The 23776-nt window shown below is 37.2% G+C and overlaps 1 protein-coding gene across 2 annotated transcripts in view; it reads left to right on the top strand.

The window, feature by feature from the left end:
- The window catches only part of LOC111147359 (inner mitochondrial membrane peptidase subunit 2), an 861050-nt gene that overhangs the window by 44063 nt on the left and 793211 nt on the right, over positions 1-23776 (top strand). For both annotated transcript variants that reach the window (XM_022503359.1, XM_022503360.1), the window contains exon 3: positions 656-792. In XM_022503359.1, the coding sequence (XP_022359067.1) occupies positions 658-792 (135 nt within the window). In that variant the 5' untranslated portion in view covers positions 656-657. The remainder of the gene's footprint in view (positions 1-655; positions 793-23776) is intronic.

Below are 23776 nucleotides of genomic sequence, written 5' to 3'. Positions count from 1 at the left end.
ATATAATAGTTCAAGGGTAAGCGGTGCAGCACAACTATAGTCCCTCCACTGTGCTGGGGATCCAGGACCCTTCTATTTTGTTGCTTTGCCATCTTTATCTTGAGATGGCTACTCCTGCTCCTGCTACTCCATTGTTATCATGGTATCAAAAAAAGGGAAACAGGAAGGGCCTCCCCTTTTTCTTTTTCAGGGCACAGTGTGGAAATTTATCATTTTTACTCATACGGCATTCATCAGATCTAGTCACATGGTCACAGTTAGCTGCAAGGGAAGTGAGGCAGCCATTTGTCCCACTAAAACTTGTGGGACTATAGAAGAGAACAGATGTCAGAAGTGTGAGAAGCATCTCCACTGTAATAGCCAACAACCTGAAGGGATTTACTTTTGGAATGCTTCTTTGTTTTCTAACTTACTGCTTTGTGAAGAGAGAGTTTCCACTAAAGTTATCAAGTGGACTTCAGTTACTGAAAAGAGTTAATCTGAGTTAGTGTATTTGCCTTTGGGATTTAAATCAGATTTATTCCACTGCTTGTAGGGATGCATGTGAAATATATTAAGAGATGAGGTGGTTTTTCCTTAACTCTTGCTTTTCCTGTGTTGCTTTTGTTTTTTCTTTTTTACCTTTTTTTGAGGCTAATTTTGTACTTGTTTTCAGGTATGGCACAGTCACAAGGCTGGGTGAGAAGATATGCCAAAGCCTTCTGTAAGGGCTTTTTTGTGGCGGTGCCCGTGGCAGTGACTTTCCTGGACCGGGTGGCCTGTGTGGCCAGAGTGGAGGGAGCATCAATGCAGGTAAAAACGAATGTAGCTTCATTCTTTATAGCACATGCTTCATGGTTTCTCATGTACTAGCTGTGGGATTTCTGTATATTATTTCTGTGCTGGGAACTGAAAAGTTTTAAAAAGGCCTTGACCTGAAATTTAACTTTACTAAATTTTTTTAAAAGGTCTTTTAATGTGATCATATTATAAACAGGGTGGAGGTGAGCAAACATGATTATCAAATCATTCTCTAGCTCTGTAGGGTTTTTTTTTTTTTTTTAGTTTTTATTTTATTTTATTTACTTTATGATTCTAAGTAGAGATTCTAAGGAAATTTTACTAAATGACACCATTTTCTGTAGATATGGCCTGGGATTTTAAGATATCTTAATTATCTATATTTGAATCCACACTTAAATATCCTTTGATATTGATAGTGTAGTCGTAGGATGGTTTTGGGTCAAATTCAGTTACTGTGTGTGTATGCATATATATATGTATATATATATACATGCATATATATACATACAGTTACTAATCTATCTATCTCAGTATCCATATACATATTAGTATGCATATATATGTACTTATACCCAAAATATCTATATATGTATAAAATATATACATACTATATTTATACACATACACAAGGGTGTATGTATACATAAATACACATATGTGTTCATGTATATATATGTATGTATGCATATGTGTATAAACATACACACTTTCAGTAGGTAGAAAAGTGTAGAGCACTGGTCCCAGATATTCTGGGTGTGTTCTTTAAACATGTTGCTGATTGAAAAGATTAAATGTACTTTACATTGGAAGAATTTTGCAGTGGAGATTTCCAAAACTTATGTGCAAATAGTCTTCTGGAATAACAGAGAAGACTTTGTTCTAAGTTGATATCTATAACCTAGCTGTATGAGTAAGTTTATGTAATTAAGAAGATTTTGCATTTTGTGATATGGTTTGTTTTCTTCCATTGTGAACATGTATTAAGTTCACATTGTTCTAGATAGCTGTATAAAACAAATAAGTAAAATGAATATATAAACTTATAAGAGCTTAAAGTTAAAGTTATATAAAGAATAAACATTTATTTATTTATTTATTTTGTTTTTAGTCAGAACTAGTTCCTTAACTAGGCATAGGTATCAGCTTTGAGGAGTTAGAATGAGTATGCATTTTAAAATGTAATTATTGTATTGAAAATCAGATCTCTTCCTGAGTTCTGGTAGTGAGTGCTGTTTTGCTATACAACCATTACTATTCTGAGATAGATTTTTCCAGAACACAAAGCCTTCTTACCTTGGATCTAATGATATTCCAGAGGATCGTACAACAATCATAGTATCCTAAACTTCATGATTTAGGCCAGTATACGCCCACTGAATATCTTTGTTCATGGCTTGTGCTATGAGGGAATCGAGTAAAAAATATAAGAAATTGATTGTGTTATGAAAAGACAAGGCTTACCCCCAGTTAAAAAGACAGTGAAGAAAGTGTTAAATATTAGTGTCATTCTGAAATGCCAGTCTGTTAAATCGGATTTTTTGCTACAGGTACATTTCCTGCAGATACATTTCTTACAGTGTTCCTGGGCCCTACTCCCAAGAAGTCAAATTTGTTACCTTGTAGTTTGTCTGGTATATTATGTAGAATTTCCTTGGCTACTGATTACAGGATAAGAGCTTGAATTGAGTTAGATATACAGGAGAATTTATTGGAAGGTTTATTATGTACCCAGGAGGAAGGCAGAAGTGTGACAATCAGCAGGGACAACTGGAACCAGGGATTTGGACGCCGCAGGGTGCTCTGTCTTCTGTGTTTCTGCCGTCTGTTTCTGTCTGCATCTTTGGCTTCGTTCTCTCAGACCGGCTTTCTTCACCATGCTGGGCACAGGGCTGCTGGCTGCTCTCATGCTTTAAGATGCCCCATTTCATCACTACTTGAGAGAGATCTCTCCTCTTGCCTTAATTTTACTTTGAAAGATCTTGGGAAAGGACTGTGATTGATTGTTTCAGTCATGTAGCCTCATCTATACAAATATAGATCAACTTTGACCCGTGGGTTAAGGTGCCATGATTGGCCCGGCTTCAGACAGGTACACAGCCCTAGCCATGGCTAGGCTTAATAAGAAAATGACAGAATATATTTAAATCAGCTTTCGGGGTAAGGAAGGGGTGACATTTCCCAGAAGAGAGGGTATGCTATTTTCAGAATAAAAGAGGAAAGGATATTCTGGGAAGAAAACAAAGATATATGTTTATTACAGTTGGGTCTGTATTTTAGGGTTTTTTGACTCCTTCTAAGTATAATAGAGAATTTATCTCTAATTTCATTAGATATTACTAAATCATACTTAAAATTATTTAGGAGCAGAAATTGCAATAATGGGATATAGTGATTAATCAATTAAGCATTTTTGAAGACATCTTTGCTACTGCACAACTTTGATGAACTGAACATGTTTAGACTGTGGAGTTCAGCAGAATTTTTGACCAAAAATTTGACAAAAATTCTTGTCTTTAATTTTCTGTAATGACACAAGTACTGAATAGCTGGCAGGGTGTGTGGTCATGGCTGGAAGTCCCCGAGCATCCTGCAAGGAACACACCTGCTCTTATTGACCCTGATGCCCGAGAATTATAGCTGGTGTTTGGCAGTTGGTTGATTTGTGTGTGAAGGAAGGGAGTTCTCTGAATGTGCGATGATGCCTTCTTATACCAGGTTTAGCAGTATGAGAGAAGGGAGAAAAAGCAAGTGGCAAGAAATGAAAAGAAGTGTGGAGAAGAAGAGGAAAGAAAGTTACCTAGGTCGGTTGGGTGATAGAGGACGATGGAGAAAATGAGACTGGTACAATCAATGATCAGGAGGCAGCGTGGCAGAGAGGACCAGTGTGAAAAAGACTCAAGATGGAAATGTGCTCCCCTGAAGGCATTGCTGGGCCCCCTTGTGAGACCTGCCTTGAACGCTGATGTAGCTCTGTGGCATGTTTGTGTGCAGCGCCGTGAGACACGTCATTCTACATCTCAGTATTCATTGAAGGATTCTGTGCCATTTTGAAGGAATTCACATTGGTGTAGGTTACCAGTCTTGAGCATCATTCATTGTGCACTTTAGAATACCTGTGTGTTCAGGTGGAAAGATCATATCTAGTCATTTCTGTCATTTCAAATATCTGAATCATTTTGTGACTCAGGAGGTCATTCTGAGATTTGGACAATAATGAAAAGCAGAGGTAACTTTGAGTTGGAATAGGGAGTCATTTATCAATGGCTAAGAAGTGTGAAACACTATTTTAGGTGTGGTGGGGGATGGCAAATCAGGTACGGATTCTGTCGTCAATGTACTTTTACTTTAGTAGAAGAGTTTCAAGGTTATTAACCCTGAATAATGGATACATTTTCAGATGAGAAGATATCAAGCTGTCAGATATATTTGGCGAGTGCCTGGTACTGAAATGAAAACTGGTTTGCTTTAGCATACTATTTTGGAGCATGGACCTGGAAGTTTTAATTTGGAATAGAGTGGGGCCAAAGAATAATACCTTGAGCCCTTTTATTGTTGGTCATGGTATTAACTTTTACTATAGCAATAAACTACCTTAAGATTTCAGTTGCTTGCATTCAGATCATTATTTCTTATTCATGGGTCGGTAGATTAACTGTAGTCACTCTGGACTCTGGGTTTGGTTCAGTCCACTTCATGTATCTGTCTTTGTGGGACCTACACTGAAGGAGCCATGGCTGCTTGGGGGTATGTTTTCATGGGTGATAGCAAGATACCAGAGGGTGAGTAGAAACACTCAGAACCTCTTAAAGACTCAGTTCAGAACTTCGACTCTTCTGTTCACATAAGTAAGTCATGTATCAAAACCCAAAGTCAGTGAGATTGGGAGTCATGGCAAAGTGAGGAGGGAAGGAAAAAAAGTGAGTAAGTAAGTATACCTAGTATAGCTACTATGACTCCAACGGTATTTGGTTGGGAAGGAAAAAAAGTGAGTAGGTAAGTATACCTAGTATAGCTACTATGACTCCAACGGTATTTGGTTGACTTCAGAGGTAATCTAAAAAGTTACTTTTCAGCTTTGAGTCTACCTACAATGACCCTAGTCTTTGAAGTCAAAGACTGACAACATTGGAGTAGATTGAAATTTTGAGTCATTGCGTTCTGGAATAGGTTGATCCATTTTAGATGTCTTTAAGCTGGAAGTCCTCCAGGGCTGCTTGGATCATCACTTTAGAGTGGCTTTTCATAAAGGTCACTCTGCAACTTGTAGACATGTTATTTAAGAAAATCCAAGGACTGAAAGATCAAATCTCATTAAAGAGATATATTGTACCAGTCTTTTGGAGTGTATTGAATAAATGCTGTTATAGCAACATTGGAAATTCACTTTGGTAGCAAATTTTTCATGAGAACTGTTTCTTATGTCTTTTTAGAATTCTGCTGGCTTGGGATTTAATAGGAGAAGCTTGTTTTCAGGATTCCCTCTTACAAGAAATCTTTATTTTTTGAACACTATGGAGTAAGTTAGGTTTCCCAGCATTAATTGATAATTTATTAGGTATCTGAATAGAAGGATAGAGGTGGTCAAACATGAGGACTTACAGCTAGTTGAAGATAAGTCATAAATGAAAATAAAGTTTTTAATGATAGAATGACAATTTGATGGGAAATACGATACAGTTTATCAAACATTTGATTTTTAAAATAAAGTTGTATAGATATATCCACTTTATTGGATGAGATGTACCTTTTGCAATGCTCTACACACAGGGAATGCTGGCAGAAATTAGTGGTTAATGATTACTCATACTGAACTATTCCCCTCTAGTGCACATGAATCACTTCTACTAGTTGCTGAAAGGTTACTATGAAAGTGGATGCACTTTTTTTTTTTTTAAAGAAGCACCGCATTACTCAATATTAATTTAACTCAGGAAATGAAGACTGATACTGCATACAGTTGAAACTACAGAGGGAATTTATGTTGGTGGAATGCAATTATTCAAATTAGAAGTTCAATTGCTTACTGAGGCTTTTAGAGTAAAAGAGGTGCCCTAGGAATAGTTTAATGACCTCATACCAAAGTTTTAGATTTCATTTGAGTGAGAATGCCTGTAGCAGGGTCATTGGTTCTTATAAAAGGTGTATGCCTTCTTCATTTAAAATTAAGACTTTAAGAAAGTAGGTATCACTGTCCTGTTTTGTTGTCATTGCTATCTGTAGCATATAGTATACCATCTTCTTTTTTCCAGTTGGCATAGCTGGAGGGGAAAATACTTGAAAATATTATTCCACAGTTATATCTCTCTAGCTCAGACTTCAGAGAAAGATTTATGCAGAATAAATTAGAAAGTTAGAGAATGGGAGGGAAAATAGTTTAATCAGCATTGAGGTATTTACTAATCAATAACACACTTCCATTGGTTCAAAATTGTCTTGACTTTCAGCTATCTGCAGATGATCCTGAAGAGATTGGTTTGTAATAAACATCTTAGACTTCTGCTTGGCTCTTTGCAGTCATTATCTGAATTTCCTGCTGAGCTTAAAATTAAAAGTTCTGTCAAAAAAGCGAGCAAAGAGGCTTACGCCCTCTCCTTGTCACATATATTTTTTTTATTTTATTAAAAAAATTTTAAACCTATAGAGGGCTTAATATTCAACAGTTATCATTGGTTATAACTATTATTTTGACACTCTGAGAAGCTAGATACAAATATAGACTCTGAAGGAAAGAGATACATATATTGTGATTTATGCGCCAGAATTTATTGTAGAGTTAGGGAGTTTTATGCTACCTGCTGAATTTGCACTTCCAAGATGCTGGGAACCACAGGGCACACATTTCCTGCGATGCTGAATGCTCTGTGTTCTTACTCCCCTTGGTCGTCTGCGACTGACTTTGGAGGAAGCTGGGAGTTAATGTTGGAATGCTTTCTCAGCTGATGTGTGAGCTTTTTTCCCAAATTACCTTTGGCTCAAAAATCTCACTTAAGGTGTTTACCCATCAGGATGTTATACATTTTTATGTAGTTCTGCAACCTGTCATTAATAGAGAATTCAAATAGATCAGTTTGTATTTATAGCAACAAACATATGTGAGACTGAAACAGTTGGTGAGTGATAACTTAATGTCCCTTCATGGATTTCCTTTACTTCCCATGATAGAACAGTATGCTTCTGTTTTATGTAGCCAGGGTTATATCTGTTATTTAAATGCTGACTTCATAACACTTTTAAAAAAGATGTTGAAGTAATTTTAGACTCACAGAAAAGTTGTAAGAGTAGTACAGAGAACTCCCATGGGTTTCTGCTCAGATTCATCAGTTTTCAATATTTTGCCACCTTTACTTTCTCCCCTTTTCTTTCCCCCTCCTTCTCCTTCTCTCTCTCCCTCTCCTTCTTTTCCTCTCTCTCAGACCTGGGTATTTGTGTCTCTCTGTGTACCCATACATACATACATAAATGTATACACACGCACAAAAACATTGTTACTGAATCATTTAAGTTGCGTACACCATGTCCCTTTAATAAGACTTTTGTGTACTCTTCTGAGTCATGATCATTGCTGATTGGAGTACTAATAGTTTTCTTTTACATAATTTTAAATTTAATACTTTATTTAGATTCCCATGGCTAGAACTTTTAATACATTTAGGTATATTGACTCTAGCTAAACTATACATTTAAAAAAACTGAGGCCAAACATTGGAGATAATTTACCTAAGCTCACACAGCCATCAAGTTTCAGAACTGACTGCAATTAACTCTGGTAATGCTTTCCATTTTACTAAATGATAACTAATAAAAGTCCTGCTTTATCACTGTTGTGTAATGCCTCCCTATAATAATGCTCACAGAGATATTTTGTTCCATTTTATTTTTGTTTTTGCAGTGGTCTGATTGATAAGTTATTTAATTTGGGGTGGTTCTGTGGTACTTTTGGATCTTAAACAAAGATAGAAATTAATGTTATGGTGGGAGGTGAAAGATTTCAAACTTTGAAACCTAGGTTGATGGAAAATGCCCTATTCTAGACTGAAGATTATAAGCTTTATTAGGCTTCGTAAAAGAAGGAATTAGATTTCATTTTCTGGAAATATAGCAGAGTAGATATCTAGAAAATATTCTCAATGCAAAACTCATAAAAAGTATAAATAAAACATGAAAAATCTTTAAAAATTCATAGTGACCTTGCAGGGAGGTAAGGGAAATGATCTGAGACCACAAATAAAGGGGAATACATTTCCAGAGTAGTCAGTATGCTTTGAAGTCTGCAGCTATCCTACAGACATTTGTCAATTCCTGGTAACTCTGACTTTTGTTTTGAAGATTTTATTTATTTACCTGAGAGAGAGAGAGAGAGAGAGAGTGTGTGTGTGCGTGGAGTGTGAGAAAGAGCGAGAGCATAAGAGGGGAGAGGGTCAGAGGGAGAAGCAGACTTCCTGCTGAGCAGGGAGCCTGATGTGGGACTTGATCCCAGGACTCCAGGATCATGACCTGAGCCGAAGGTAGTCACTTAACCAACTGAGCCACCCAGGCGCCCAGAGTTTTGGGTGTTAATAGCCACATGGGACTAGGAAGACAAGGCCCTGGGCTCATACAGGGTTGGGAGGTGGAACAGAAATTCTAAATAAATTCAGGACCATGGAGGAGACATATCTTTAGGGAAGGCGTACACTAAAACCAAAATCTGTTCTGCAAGAAAAATTTTCTAGACTCTGAGTAGAGGGGAAAAGCCCCTAGTGGCGGACTGAGGTTTGAATTCACCTTCCCGGAAATTGAAACACCCTAAATTGAGATTGTCAGTCACTTTGGACTCGCCTCATGCACCTGGTGGGAGCGACCACTGATCTTCCTGGGCACAAAGTTTGAGGAACAGGATCTCACAGTAAAAATATCACACAAGGAAATGAGTACTATTCTAAGTGAGAGTCCATAATATCCTTTGGCAGAATCAGACCTTAAAGACAAGCTCTTAGAACTATCAGCTGCTAAATGTGATATGTTTAAAGAAATAAAAGACAAAACTGAAAATATGAGAAAACAACGAAAGATGATTTTAAATGGCCAGAGTACCATTTTTATCAGTTGTGCTTTAGTGTATTTTTTAAGGTATAAAAATTGTATTGTTGTTAGTTTGAAAAATCTTCTATAGTATTTGTCACATAAAATTTACAGTAGAATGTGTAATACCTGAGATTTACTTTATTGTAATATGGGAGGAGGAAGAGTGGAGTGATGTTCAGATGAAACGAGGTTGGCCATGAGTTCATAATTTTGGACCTTAGATGATGGGTAACATGGTAGTTTATTATACTGTTCTGTCTGGTTTTTATTATTTTTAAAAAATATTTTGTTTATTTATTTGACAGAGATCACCAGTAGGCAGAGAGGCAGGCAGAGAGAGGGGGGAAGCAGGCTCCCTGCTGAGCAGAGAGCCCGATGCGAGGCTCAATCCCAGGACCCTGAGATCATGATCTGAGCCGAAGGCAGAGGCTTAACCCACTGAGCCACCCAGACACCCCATCTGTCTAGTTTTTAAAAAAATAGTTTTATGGTGGGCTAACTCTATACTGCTGAATTTAATCCATGGTGAATGATTTAGTAATTTTTAATAAATTTATGGAGTTATAGAATCATCTTTTAGAACATTTCCAACCCCCCAAAATGATCTCTCTTGTCTATTTGAAGTTAATTCTTACTTTAACTTATGCTTTTTCTGGGCATTATCTGCAACTAGAACCATTCAATATGTGGTCTTTTGTGTCTTGCTTCTTCGACTTACCATAGTGTGTTTTGAGGTCTATCCACATTGTACCATATATCGATAGTTTTTTTTTTTAATTACCAAAAAGAATTCCATTGTATGGATTTTTTTCTTCCATTTTGTTTCTGCTTGCCAGATGATGAACCTTTAAGTTGTTTCCACATTTTCATTATTGTGAATAATGCTGCTAGGAGTGGAATTGCTAAGTCGTATGGTACATATATGTTTCATTTTTAAGAAATTGCCAAACTAATCCTGGGGTAGCTGGTAGTGTGTTTGCTGACTAACATGGCCTGCATTTTCATTCTATCTCTTGTTCCAGGACTGGGGGAAGTGAAGGGAAAGTACCCAGTCTCACTGTTGCTGCCTGTGGCTGGAGCCCCAGTTCCCTGTTCCACCCACTAACACTCTGGTGTTGGGGCAGAGTTTCCTTCAGTGTTTGGCTGGATTAGGATGGGTCTTATAAGAAGTGTTTTCTGTTCCACTTGGGCGTCCTTTTCCTGGCCCTATGGCTGGAAAGTAGGATTTTCTTTCTTTCTTTCTTTCTTTTTTTTTTTTTTTAAAGATTTTTTTTGTTTATTTATTTGTCAGATAGAGAGAGACAGTGAGAGAGGGAACACAAGCAGGGGTAGTGGGAAAGAGAGAAGCAGACACCCCGCTGAGCAGGGAGCCCGATGCAGGGCTCGATCCCAGGACCCTGGGATCATGACCCAAGCCGAAGGCAGACCCCTAACCGACTGAGCCACCCAGGTGCCCTGAAAGTAGGCTTTTCTTCAAGCTTTTTTGTTCTGCCTGTTGGTGACTCCTGGTTGCAGGCTTCTCCAGTGTGTTATCTAGAGTACATGAGAAGCAAAAAGAAAACCCAGGGAACTTGCCACCATGTCATTCCTCAAGTCTTTATGTCCCTAGCCTTCAGTCTTCTTGCTACCTTTTAGAGTCATCCTCCATTTGTTCTTTGTCTTATGTTTGGGGTATTTTAGTTGTACGAGAAGTTATACACCAAGTGTTTGAGATTCTTTTTATAGGCCGTTCACCTTGTTTGGCTATGTAACAAGACTTATTACTATACCTTTTCCTTTCTGCTTTTTCTTATCATGTGCTCCCTTTAAGGCTAAACTCAAGCCCTACCTTCTTCATGAAACCTTCCCTAATTCCATCATTCACTTACTTGAAATCTGACAGCACTGCACATTTAACTCATGATTGTAAATGTTTTGTATTGTTCTCTAGTCTTCTATTTATTTCACGGGTTAATGCTAACTCTACTTTGTAAGCTTCTAAAAGAAAAGGACCATATTCCTCTCACCTACCCTTTCAGAGTAATGTTGAATAAATGCATATTAAATTTGTTCTTTGAAGCATTGAAGTGCCTGAATAATTAAACCCTACAGAAATATGATGAAATGAAATTATCATCATTAAAATTTTTTTCTTTGACTTTGAGGGTGTTTCTGCACTCTTCACCTGAAAACTTTTTAGTTTCTTGATGAATCCATCATATTCTTTATGGCAGAGGTTTTCAAACCTTTTTACTTATGACTCATTAAGTAATATAGTTTTTCACTGTACATATATACACACAACTGAAACAGAAGTTTCATGTAACAATACTAAAATTGTAATTACCGTCATTATGTGTGGTGCCCTCTGATATTTTCTATTCTGGTTGCATCCCATTAAATTGATTCTATGACTCACTCATTGGTCATGACCTGTAATTTGAAAAATGCTGCTTTATTGCTGGAGGGAGGCTTGAAAGGGTGAAGCAGCTCAAATTGAGCTATAGCTAAGGGAATGGAGGATGTTAGCTTTTGAGTCTGAAGTTTTAAATGTAGGCTTGTCCTAAGGGCTTCAAGCAATAAGTGCAATGCAAAGGATAAGGAGGCCCATGGTCTGAGAAAGCCCTTTGACAGTTAGTGTCATCCTTAGGTTTTTATTAGTACCACCTGGGGTGCCTTATTCATAAAGGTTCCTGAGCCCTGTCCCAGTGCTATGAAAATGGAATTATTGCTAGGACCTTGGAATCTCTGTTGTGACAAGCTCTGTAAATACTCAAGTTTGAAAAAAAAAAATCTTAACTCTGTATGGTGGTGGATGGTAATAAGACTTACTGGGGTGAGTCATTTTGCAATGTATACAAGTATCGAATCACTGTATTGTACATTTGAAACTAACATAATGTTATGTCTCAATTATGCTTTAATAAAAAAAATATGTTTGAGAAACCTTTTGTTGTAGAGAGCCCCCAACTCTTGGGTAGGGCAAGTTGTTGGGGCATTTCCCAGACGTGGGAACTGTTTTTGCTTCCAAACTCCTGGTTGTCTTGGTTTGCTAAGCTTTTGAATTCTAAATTTTAGTACTTTTAAAAGTGTATTTTTCTTGTGTTGCCTAGGTGGGTCATTCGGTTAGGCATCTGCCTTCAGCTCAAGTCGTGATTCCAGGATCCTGGGATAGAGCCCCACATTGGGCTCCCTGCTCAGCAGGGAGTCTGCTTCTCCCCCTCCCTCTAGCTCATGCTCTCTGTCTTGCACATGTTTTCTTTCTCTCTCAAGTAAATAAATAAAATAATAAGAAAATAGAAAGAAAGAAAATAGAAAAAATTTTCTATTCTCCATACATTTCTCTGTTAAATCATTCATCTTTTATACTAATTTTAGCTAATTTTATTTCTTCTAATCCCTTGTATCAATGGTTACATCAGTGTATAATTTTCATTTTTGATTTTTCTTACTAGTTGTAATCTTTGTTTTTATTTCTTCTTTCTAGTTTTAATTTTGTATTATCTTGTTACTTTATTTTTTTAGCTTTTAAATGTGTGTTCTATACTTTATAGCTTAGTATGTTTATCTTTTAATTTTTTGTTTAGTTTTTTATTTGCCAGCTAATCTTCTTTCTTTCCTTTTTTTTTTTTACAATATAAACAATCTTTCACTTTTGTAGTTTTTATTTGTTTTTATTTTTAAAAATACTTTATTTATTTGAAAAAGAGAGAGAGAGCATGAGTGGAGGTGGGGGGGGGTCAGAAGAAGAGGGAGAAGGGGACGCATCACTGAGCAGGGAGCCTGATGGGAGGCTCAATTCCAGGACCTTCTGAGATCATGACCTGAGCTGAAGGCAGGCGCTTAATTGACTGAGCTACCTGGGCATCCCATCTGTAGTTTTTAAAATGACCAAAAAGAAGCATAGAGTGTCATCTGAGAGAATGGCCTATTGACTTAGCATGGGAAATGTGTAGATTTTTACAGTAATGGCTCCTCAATGAATCACATTTCCTCCCACATTGAATCTGGCCATATGACTTGCTTTAGCCAATTGCTCATCAACAAATATTACTTGAGTAGGAACTTCGTCAGTGCTTGTGAATGGGGAACATGCAAGAAACTCAGGCAGTCCTGCTAGAGGGGACACTGGAGGATAAGTGAAACATCCTGGCCAAGGAGTTCCTCTTAAGTGCTTGATGTGTAAGTAGGGCCATCTTGCCTTTTCCAGCCCTTTTTGAGTCACAGATGATTGCAGCCACATGAATGGCCTCAGGAAAGAGAGGTCGGAAGAGGATCTGCCCCTCTGAGTGAAACCTATATTGCAGGATTATGAAAAAATAAATGGTTTTTCTTTTTAGGCTCATAGTTTTGGAGTGGTTTGTTAGGAAACAACAGATAACCCAAATTAGTGAGGTGCTGCCAAAACAAAATTCTAGAATAGATGGCATTGGTTTGGGGACTGGATGGCCGCAGAGGCCTAGAAAAATAGTAGGGGATTGTTGACCAAAGTTGGACAAATGGCATACAGCTCTTCCTAGAAGCTGGAAAGGTGGTGAGGAAACTGTTCTTGGAGACTGGAATAGTGGTGACCATGTTTCATGGTACTGTTGTGGGTTTGCTTGCACGGTGGAACTTGTCCTCTGGGACCACTAGTATCTCCATGGTCGTAGCTGCCTGAGTGGTATCAGGTCAGTCTAACGGACTTCCACCTAGCTAAGCAGAGCTTAAATTGCAGAATCAAGAGCAAATACACAGTTTTGTATTAGGTTTTGTAATGTTTATTTTGTAGCAATAAAGAAGCAATATAAGGACTTCAGTCTCTTTTATCTGTCTCAGTGCTTTTTTTAAAAATTCCTTTTAACATGCTGTTTGTTTCCTACACAGTTGAGCTTGTTAATTCTGATTGCTTTGATTCATGTAATTCAGGGGTCTTGAATTTCTACTGATATACTTTTCTACTGCTAGAATTTTTTTTTCTCCCTATAGGATGCCACATCGAGTAGTAACAAGGAACGAAGGATCTAAAACCACGGTCTCATCTTTTCGTTCACAGATTTGTTCACAGATACTGTACAAGTAAAGTAAATAGATTGGTATGCCCTGGTACCTGGGACCCATTAGAGAGATTCTAGAGCTATCAGGGACTAAGAAAGCTTCATTCAGTTTTATGAGGCAGTTACAGATTTGTCGGTCTGTAGGTGTATCTTGGTGCCAATGTATGGATGTATCCATATAGCTGGTTTATACTGCATATAATAACCTGTCTTGTTGATAATATGTAGAGATGTTCATATAAATTTTATATCTCATTAATTATACATGACCTATTTCTTATCATGATTAATTAGAACTATTAATTTGAAAAGCTATGTCAATATCTGTTTTATTAGCAAGGAAACACTATACATATATTTAATGGTAGTGTTTAATAGTTATTGGACTATTGCATTGAGCCAGAAAGTTTGCTGTCTAGTTACAGAGATCTGAACTAAGGAGATGCTTAAACACTGAAGAAGTTGTTAAGGAAGAAAACATACTTCATAAATCATTGTAATAAAAAGATGTAAAAATCAGATGGTTTTTCTCTTTAAAAAATTAGTTCTTACTCTAAGGCATTGCATATTGATTGAAGAAAACTTGGAAAATATAGAAAAATATGCAAAAAGAAAATAATCTATACTACCTTACAGAATAAGTTAATTTTAAGATGTTATTCTATAATAATAGTAGTTGGAAAATATTGAATGATTGCTGTATTTTGGACGTTAGAATGTAGTATTCACTGTAAATATAATAGTAAATTTAGTATCTCCCACAGACCTGTGATGAAGGTACTATTATCCATTTTACAGATGAAGAAACAGGAACAAAAAGATTAATTTGTTAAAAATTAAACAGATATAAGCCCAAGCTTTTGACTTCAAAATTTGCATTTCTCAACCATTATAAATTCTTCTTATCTTTTTCTGTACTGTTTTCCTTCCCCCTCCCCACCCTGTCTCCCTTCTTTCTCTATATTTCTTTTTAAATATATTACATTTTCACCTAATTTATTTTGCCAAACATATCCAAATATCTTAAAATTTTTTTTAAAGATTTTATTTATTTTTACTTGCGAGAGAGAGAGAGAGAGCAGAATAGCAGGGGAGAGAGGGAGAAGCAGGTTCCCCACTGAGCAAGGAGCCTGAGGGCTCGATCCCAGCACCCTGGGATCAGGACCTGAGCTGAAGGCAGTGGCTTAACTAACTGAGCCACCCAGGCACCCCGCTCCCTTAAATATTTTTCTGTAGTGTGATTTTTAATGGCTTTTAGTATCCCTGTACCATATTGTTTAACCAAATGTAACATTTCCACGTCTAACGATAAGACCACTTTAAAGACTTTAGATGTGTTTTGGCAAATTACCTTGTAGATAGTTTGTAAAGATTTTTATTTGTACAAATAATATATGAGAATTCCCATAAAATTGTGATGTGTCACTCTATGTGCATAGAAAAAATCAAAAGTTTAGGAGAATAAAAAATTAGCAACCCACTACACTTCCAAATTAAACTAATATAGTGTATGTCCACTTTAACATTGTTTTAATATAGCTTTAAAGACCTGCTTTTTAAAGAAAAAATAAAGTATCTACAGAAATACAAGTTATTTTATGTGAGTATGATTCATGCAGAAATGTCAAAAGGGGTAAGAAAATACCCTAAGTGGGGAATGCTTGCTTGAAGAACTGGACATGTATAAAAAAGAGAATGAGAGGGGCGCCTGGGTGGCTCAGTTGGTTGGGTGACAGCCTTCGGCTCGGGTCATGATCCTGGAGTCCTGGGATCAAGTCCCACATCGGGCTCCCTGCTTGGCGGGGAGTCTGCTTCTCCCACTGACCTCTCTCCTCTCATGCTCCCTCTCTCTTTCAAATAAATAAATAAAATCATTAAAAAAAAAGAGGATAAGATTAAAACAAAGTTATTTTTTAAAAAAGGCTCTCAGATCTCTGAATAAAATGTGATTAGGCCCATATCTGGATTTGCAAGGGTGAAAAATCCCATTGCCTAGCACAGTGCTGGTCGGAGTTGGAATTCAGTAGTTTTTCAGCGACGAAGGAATGAACACATGAAAGAAAACATGAATGAATTTTTTTTTAGTAGCTTCACATCCTTACCAAACGCATCCTTTTTCCTTTCCTGTTGTTGTTTAAGTTGGACATGTGAAGAATGTATCTCTTGTCCTGCTTCTGTGGGGCCTGTCTTGAGTCTACACATGTGCAGAAAGAGGCTGCCAGGATGGTTTGGACAAGGTGTTGTGCCTGGTCTAGAGCAGAGCTCTCAAGTGACCCTGTAAGGGGGGGCTTTCTAGTGGGGACTTCATGATATTGCCAGACACTCCTGTGGGGGAGTGTCTGGAAGCTGGAGCAGGCATGAAGAACCCATTTTTCTGTACTTATTAATAAAGTGTCAGATGTAACTACAGCTTAATAAGTCTAAACTTCCTGAGATGCCTTGGGATTTGAATTTCTTCTTTTAGCCCTCAAGCGTAATGAGTGTGTGACTCTAGGTTTTAATACCCTTGCCATATTAAGGGACCTATGGGTAAAAGTTTGAGTAATTTTTGAATTAGATGGTTGGTCACTGAAGGGGGTCAAGTATTAAAGGGTAGGGATAATAAGTATCCTTTACCTGAAAGGAATGGTCCATTTCTAACTTAAATCTTCATGCGGACTTGGGCACAGTTATTATTCATTTTATTTTGTATACTTAGGCAAATCCAAGAACTCTAGAAGCCTCAATAACAAGGGAAGGGGGCACCTGGGTGGTTCAGTCGGTTAAGCATCTGCCTTCTGCTCAGGTCATAATCCCAGGGTCCTGGGATTGAAACCCTCGAGTCAGACTCCCTGCTCAGCGGGGAGTCTGTTTCTTCTTCTCCCTCTGCCCCTCCCGACCATGCTCTCTTTCTCTCTCTCTCTTTCAAATAAATAAATAAGTAAAATCTTTAAAAAAAAAATAGGAAGGAAGATGACACTTTAGACCATTTTATCTACATTCTTTCAAAAGTGTGGCTTCTCATAGTAAGAATAATCTATTATCAGAATATACATTTATTTTAATTGTATTTCATGCTTCTTGGCCAGTGCTGCAGTTAAAAAAAAAAAGACAATCCTGATTTCTCTAATAATGGTTCTTCAAAAGAAATCTGAGAGCTACTGCTGGTTCCTCCTGGTTGTAACCGGGGACCATCCCTTTGAAAAGTACCATATGTAATTTTCAAACATTTTTAGATTGTATATTGCCAGTGTGGGTGGTGCTCTTTATAGGCCTGAAGGGGTTGAAAGCACTGCGCCCAGAGAAGTGAGGTTAAAACCAGGCTTTGTTGGTAGGTGGTAGGCAGTGAATTACAGGTTGGGAACTTTTTTTTAAATTAAAAAATGAATATACAGAAACATTAATAAAAATTTATAGAAAAAATCAAAATCAGAATAATATCATTTACTGATTGATGGCTGTGGCTAAATTTTACAAGGTAAGAAATCCATCATGTCTCTCTTCAGTTCTGTAGGGGAGTTTTATTTTTCTAAACCAAGATATAAATTCCCCAAACTGTCATTTGGTTTGAACTTAGACACAAGCTGAGAATTTAGGATACCTTGACAATAATATTTGTTTGTAGGGGGAATAAAAATCCTTCAGCATAGTCTTTGATCAGAGATAGCATTAAAGCCAACTGCTGTGTTGTACTTGTTCCAAAAGTAGGTTTGAAATCTGCTATTTCTAGGCTTAGCATAATTTATTAACATCTGCTAAAATCTGCTGACTTATGTTGTCTTTCTTAGCATGACTGATATAATACTTAGGGCAGAGGAAATCATACCATAACCTTTTTAATGTTACAAGAATCACCCAACTGCCCTCCCCCCACCCCGAAAAAGGGGAAAAAAAGGAAACCATAATCTCGTCAGTCAGAGCTAATGACTTGGATTTTTGATGAATATCTTTTTATATATGCGTGTGTATGTGTGTATGTTAAAAATGGTAATTTAAGACATAATGGATATAAGGTTTTTATAGAAAATATTTTTAACTAGTTGTGCACATTAAATTTTGGGAAGTTTAATTCCTAAAAGCAGAATAATTGAGATCCAAAATAAAAGTATAATGACTTAGGGTGCTTGGGTGACTCAGTTGGTTAGGCTTCAATTTGGCTGTTCAGTTTCACCTCAGGTTGTGATCTCAGTGTTGTGAGATCGAGCTCCTGGTCAGTTTGCACACTGGGCATGGAGCCTGCTTAAGATTCTCTTTCTCCCTCTCCCTCTGCCTTCCCCCCATCTCTCTCTCCTTCTCTTAAAAAAAAGTATGTTGACTTTACCTTCTTAAAAGAAATGGAGAAACAATCCACCAAGCATTTAGAAATAAGTGGTAGAATTTTCAGCCAGAAGACTTCCAGTGTAGTATTTAAAAGAAAAAACATTCAGAGCCATATGTAGAAGCTTATTCTTATCTTGAATCTGACAGAAAGAATACTGTGCTTGTTTGCTTCCTTTTGTCCTGTTGTTGCTAGCATCCTCTTTATCACATTAATTTGTTGACTGTTTACTCTCTATCATGCACTGGGTTAACCCTTTGTGGACCCTGTCTTTATTTCTCATGATGGCTCTGTGACGTGGAAATGAGGCTTAGAGAGGTTACATGATCTGTTTAAGGTAATCTGGCTAGTAAGAAAATGGTGCCAAGATGTAATGTAGTTCTCTGTCTTTGGAGCAAGGTTTATCCAAAAGATTTCTCTAAGTTGTTGATTTTTTTAAAATTTAAATTTGATTAGTTAGCATGTAGTATATTATTAGTTTCAGAGGTAGAGTTCAGTGATTCATCAGTCTTGTATAACACCCAGTGCTCATGACATCATGTGCCCTCTTTAATGTCCATTACCCAGCTACTCCATCCCTCAACTCCTCTCCCCTCCAGCAACCCTCAGTTTAGTTCCATGATTAAGAGTCTCTTATGGCTTGTCTCTCTCTCTCTGATTTTGTCTTGTTTTATTTTTCCCTCCCTTCCCCTATGATCCTCTGTTTTGTTTCCTAAATTTCACATGCTAGTGAGATCATATGATAATTGTCTTTCTCTGATTGACTTATTTAGCTTAGCATAATACCCTCTAGTTCTATCTACATCATTGCAAATGGCAAGATTTCATTTTTTTGATGGCTGAGTAGTATTCATACACACACACACACACACACACACACACATACATACATACACACTTATCCCACATCTTCTTTATCATCTGTAGACGGATATCTGAGCTCTTTCCATAATTTGGCTATTGTGGACATTACTGCTATAAATATTGGGGTGCAGGTCCTCTTTTGGATTACTACATTTATATCTTTGGAGTAAATACCCAGTAGTGTAATTGCTGGGTGATAAAGTACCTCTATTTTCAAGTTCTTGAGGGACATCCATACTGTTTTCCAGAGTGGGTTCACCAGCTTGCATTCCCACCAAAAATGCAAGAGAGTTCCCCTTTCTTCACATCCTTGCCAACATCTATCATTTCCTGACTTGTTAATTTTAGCCATTCTGACCAGTATGAGGTGGTATCTCATTGTGGTTTTGATTTGTATTTCCCTGATGCTGAGTGATGATGAGCATTTTTTCATGTGTCTGTTGGTCATTTGTCTTTTTCGGAGAAATGTCTGTCTTTGTCTTCTGCCTGTTTCTTGATTGGATTATTTGTTCTTTGGGTATTGAATTTGGTAATTCTTTATAGATTATGGATACCAGCCCTTTATCTGATATGTCATTTACAAATATATTCTGACATTCTGTCAGTTGTCTTTCAATTTTGTTGACTGTTTCCTTTGCTGTGCAAAAGCTTTTGATCTTGATGAAGTCCCAATAGTTCATTTTTGCCTGTGTTTCCCTTGCCTTTGGGATGTGTCTAGTCAGAAATTGCTGCAGCCAAGGTCACAAACGTTGCTGCCTGTGTTCTCCTCAAGGATTTTGATGGATTCTCCTCTCACATCTAGGTCTTTCATCCATTTTGAGCCTATTTTAATGTATGGTATAGGAAAGTGGTCCAGTTTCATTCTGCATGTGGCTGTCCAATTTTCCCAACATCATTTGTTGAAGAGATTGTCTTTTATCCATTGTACATTCTTTCCTGCTTTGTTGAAGATCAGTTGATCAAAGAGTTGAGGGTCCATTTTTGGGTTCTCTATTCTGTTCCATTGATCTATGTGGCTGTTTTTGTGCTAGTACCATACTGTCTTGATGATTATAGCTTTGTAATAGAGCTGAAGTTTGGAATTGTGATGCCACCAGGTTTGGTTTTCTTCTTCAACATTCCTTTAGCTATTTGGGGTCTTTTCTGGTTCCATACAATTTTTGGATTATTTGTTTCAATTTGGTGAAAAAAGTGGATGGTATTTTGATAGGGATTGCATTGAATGTGTAGATTGCTCTAGGTAGCATAGACATGTTCACAATATTTGTTCTTCCAATCCATGAACGTGGAAAGTTTTTCCATTTCTTTGTGTCTTCCTCAATTTCTTTCATGAGTATTTTGTGGTTTTCTGAGTACAGATCCTTTGCCTCTTTGGTTAGGTTTATTCCTAGGTATCTTATGGTTTTTGGTGCAATTGTAAATGGGATTGACTCCTTAATTTCTCTTTCTTCTGTCTCATTGTTACTGTATCAAAATGCAACTGATTTCTGTGTATTGATTTTATATCCTGCCACTTTGCTGAATTCCTGTATGAGTTCTAGCAATTTTGGGGTGGAGAACTTTTGGGTTTTGTGTAGAGAGTGTCAGGGCATTTGCAAAGAGTGAGAGTGTGACTTCTTTGCTTTTTTGGATGCACTTTCTTTCTTTCTTTCTTCCTTTCTCCCTTTCTTTCTGATTGCTGAGGCTAGGACTTCTAGTATTATGTTGAACAACAGTGGTAGTAGTGGACATCACTGCTGTGTTACTGATCTTGAGAATGATATTTGCTGTGGGCTCTTTGTAGATGGTTCTATGAGTTATATTCCCTCTACCCCTGCCCTGTGAAGAGTTTTAATCAAGAAAGGATGCTATACTTTGTCAAATGATTTTTTTTTTGCCTTTTTTGAGAGTATCACATTGTTCTTGTCCTCTCTTTTATTAATGTAGTGTACCGCACTGATTGATTTGCAGATATTGAACCACCCTTGCAGCCCAGGAATAAATCCCACTAGGTCGTGGTGAATAATCCTTTTTAATGTACTGTTGGATCCTATTGGCTAGTATCTTGGTGAGAATTTTTGCATCTGTGTTCATCAGGGATATTGGTCTGCAATTCTCCTTTTTGGTGGGGTCTTTGTCTGGTTTTGGGTAAGTTGTTGATTTTTAACCTTACTGCTGCATGGTGGGAGCCCATGAATAGATTGCACTTGAAGATGCCAGTCACTGAAGGAAGGGTGGGCAGAACAGCTGTGGGGTTTGTAATCCCAATGATTATCAGTGTTTTTCTCCTTACAACTCAGAATCTCCTTGACTCCCAGGAGGAACATATATCATAGTCACACATTTTTGAAATGGAGGTGGAAACTCCTAGATTAAATATTCTCTGAGGTTTCTTTCTTTCTTTCTTAAGATTTTATTTATTTATTTGAGAGAGTGAGAGAGAACATGAGAGGGATGAGGGTCAGAGGGAGAAGCACACTCCCTGATGAGCAGGGAACCCAATGAGGGATTCGATCCCAGGGCTCCAGGATCATGTCCTGGGCCGAAGGCAATGACTTACCTAACTGAGCCATGCAGGTGCCCCATTCTCTGAGGTTTCTTACTTCCAAAGTTGATTATCTTAAGTTGGTTATAATTTTGATGTTGTCTTGGAAAATCTGGGATTTAAGGTATTAACAATATGGCAAGAAAATACAGACTCTGGTTACATTAGTCTCCGAAAGTTTATGACTTTTAATTTAGATTTCATGTGTGTAACTTCTTTGATTTGAAAAGATTACTTGCTCTGTTTGAAGCATAAACTGCCATTCCCACAAGGAAAAGTGAGGTGTAAAATTTCTAAGTAATAACATGACTTACTAATTTTTCTGAAATAGCATTATTTGAATGAGATTTTCATATAAATTTTTCATTTTGAAGTTAGTACATTATTTTTCTTCTCAAAAGTTGTTTTAGGAAACTTAGGAACTTAAGTGCTTTTTCTTTTTAATAAGTTTTTAAATTGAGGTACAAAGAACTATGGTTGTTATAGTCCCATAGAACAGTTTCCCAATTGAAGAAAATTTTTCTGTATGATAAGTATTATTCATAAATGAACAGTGAAGAAAAAATTTTATTCTGTTGTGAAAATTTTATTCTGTTTTATTCTATTTCACATAATGAATTCTACGCTAGCATTATTTCATTATGCGTAATAATAAAGCACTCCTCAACTTTATTGCTAGTGTTTAAATTACCTAACTTGATGCAGCACAAAAGATTTCTTACTAGACTTACCTAGAATATGTTTTTATGAAAAGAAATGTATGCATCGTTTAGATAATGTACATTGCCTAGGAACCATCTTATTTAAAAAATGCTTTTAAAACCTTTAATATTTTAAACTTTTAAATACAGAAATACTATCTTCAGCTCTTCTTCTGGGCACACAAACATGGGTAAGACATGATTTCTGCAAGTGAAAAGCTTACAGTTGAATGAGGGAGTCATGTATGTAGGCAGGTACCTATAACGAGGTTTTAACAAGTATCATTGAAGTCAACCTCAATAGCAAAGGGAGCACAGATGGGGGAGTGATTAAATGTAACCTTGTAGAGGAGAGGAAAGGTAAAAGAAAACTGTATTGTTTCCTTTATAAAATCAAACAAGGTCTTCCAGGTGTTGACTGATGATTCTAATATTTTACTGTTTAAAATTAGACATGCTTCCTTCTGGGATTTTTTCCCTACATAGATGTTTTGTTTACAACTCATTACCTTTTGATTCTAACAATTGGAGTTAGAAAAGCTGGTTGAGGGACGCCTGGGTGGCTCAGTTGGTTAAGCGGCTGCCTTCGGCTCAGGTCATGATCCCAGAGTCCTGGGATCAAGTCCCACATCGGGCTCCTTGCTCAGCAGGGAGCCTGCTTCTCCCTCTGCCTCTGCCTGCCACTCTATCTGCCTGTGCTCACTCTCGTTCTCTCTCTCTCTGACAAATAAATAAATAAAATCTTTAAAAAAAAAAAGGCTGGTTGACAAGTGATCCTATAAGGAAAAGATGGATCCAAGTGTCAAGATTTGAGTCTATGGGGATTCTTTGTCCTCTGGCTTGGAGCACCAGGACATAATTTCCCAATTTCTATAAGGGAACTGCAGGTATTTTTTTGTTTGTTTATTTAAGGCTTCATACAGAAGTCATCATCCAAGGTGTGCTTTGAGAGATAAGTAGACTTTTCCAAGTAGGAGAAAGGTATTCTGGGCAGAGGAACAGTCAGATGATGAGAGACCAAAGGGAGAGCAAGAAAGTGAAGCTAACTCAGGAGTATTTTAGTTTGTGGAGCAGGGTGAATGGTATACTGTTAACTAAGGAGGGGAATACAGAAATTTAATTGGGAGCCAGAGTGGAATATGATCTTTCTTCTGGGCATGTTAATTTGGGAAGTTTGGGGGGATTTCAATAATTGATATTTCTCATCCTTTCTACTGAAAATTATTAATCACCCTATGTGCCCAGATGTCAAGTACACAGACATAAAAAACAACATATTCTCAAAAGGTTTACAGGATCTTGGAAAGAGAGACAAGGCAATAATTAGAATGCATATTTAAATGTGTGATAGAAATGATCACAGGTTGGTGATGGGGAACTTGAGAGTTTTGATTATGTAATGGACATTGAAGCTGGGAATAGGGAGAAGGAGAAATGAGGGTTAGGAAAGAATTCCCGTGAAATTGCCTCATGAGACCAAATGTTGTTTCGCTGTGTGAGTTAACAAGATGACAGAAAGTGGAAAAAG

The sequence above is a fragment of the Enhydra lutris genome, unplaced genomic scaffold, assembly GCF_002288905.1.
Source record: "Enhydra lutris kenyoni isolate GAN:26980312 unplaced genomic scaffold, ASM228890v2 scaffoldscaffold16, whole genome shotgun sequence".
Taxonomy (NCBI): Eukaryota; Metazoa; Chordata; class Mammalia; order Carnivora; family Mustelidae; genus Enhydra; species Enhydra lutris.
This window is presented reverse-complemented; position numbering and strand designations above follow the sequence as displayed.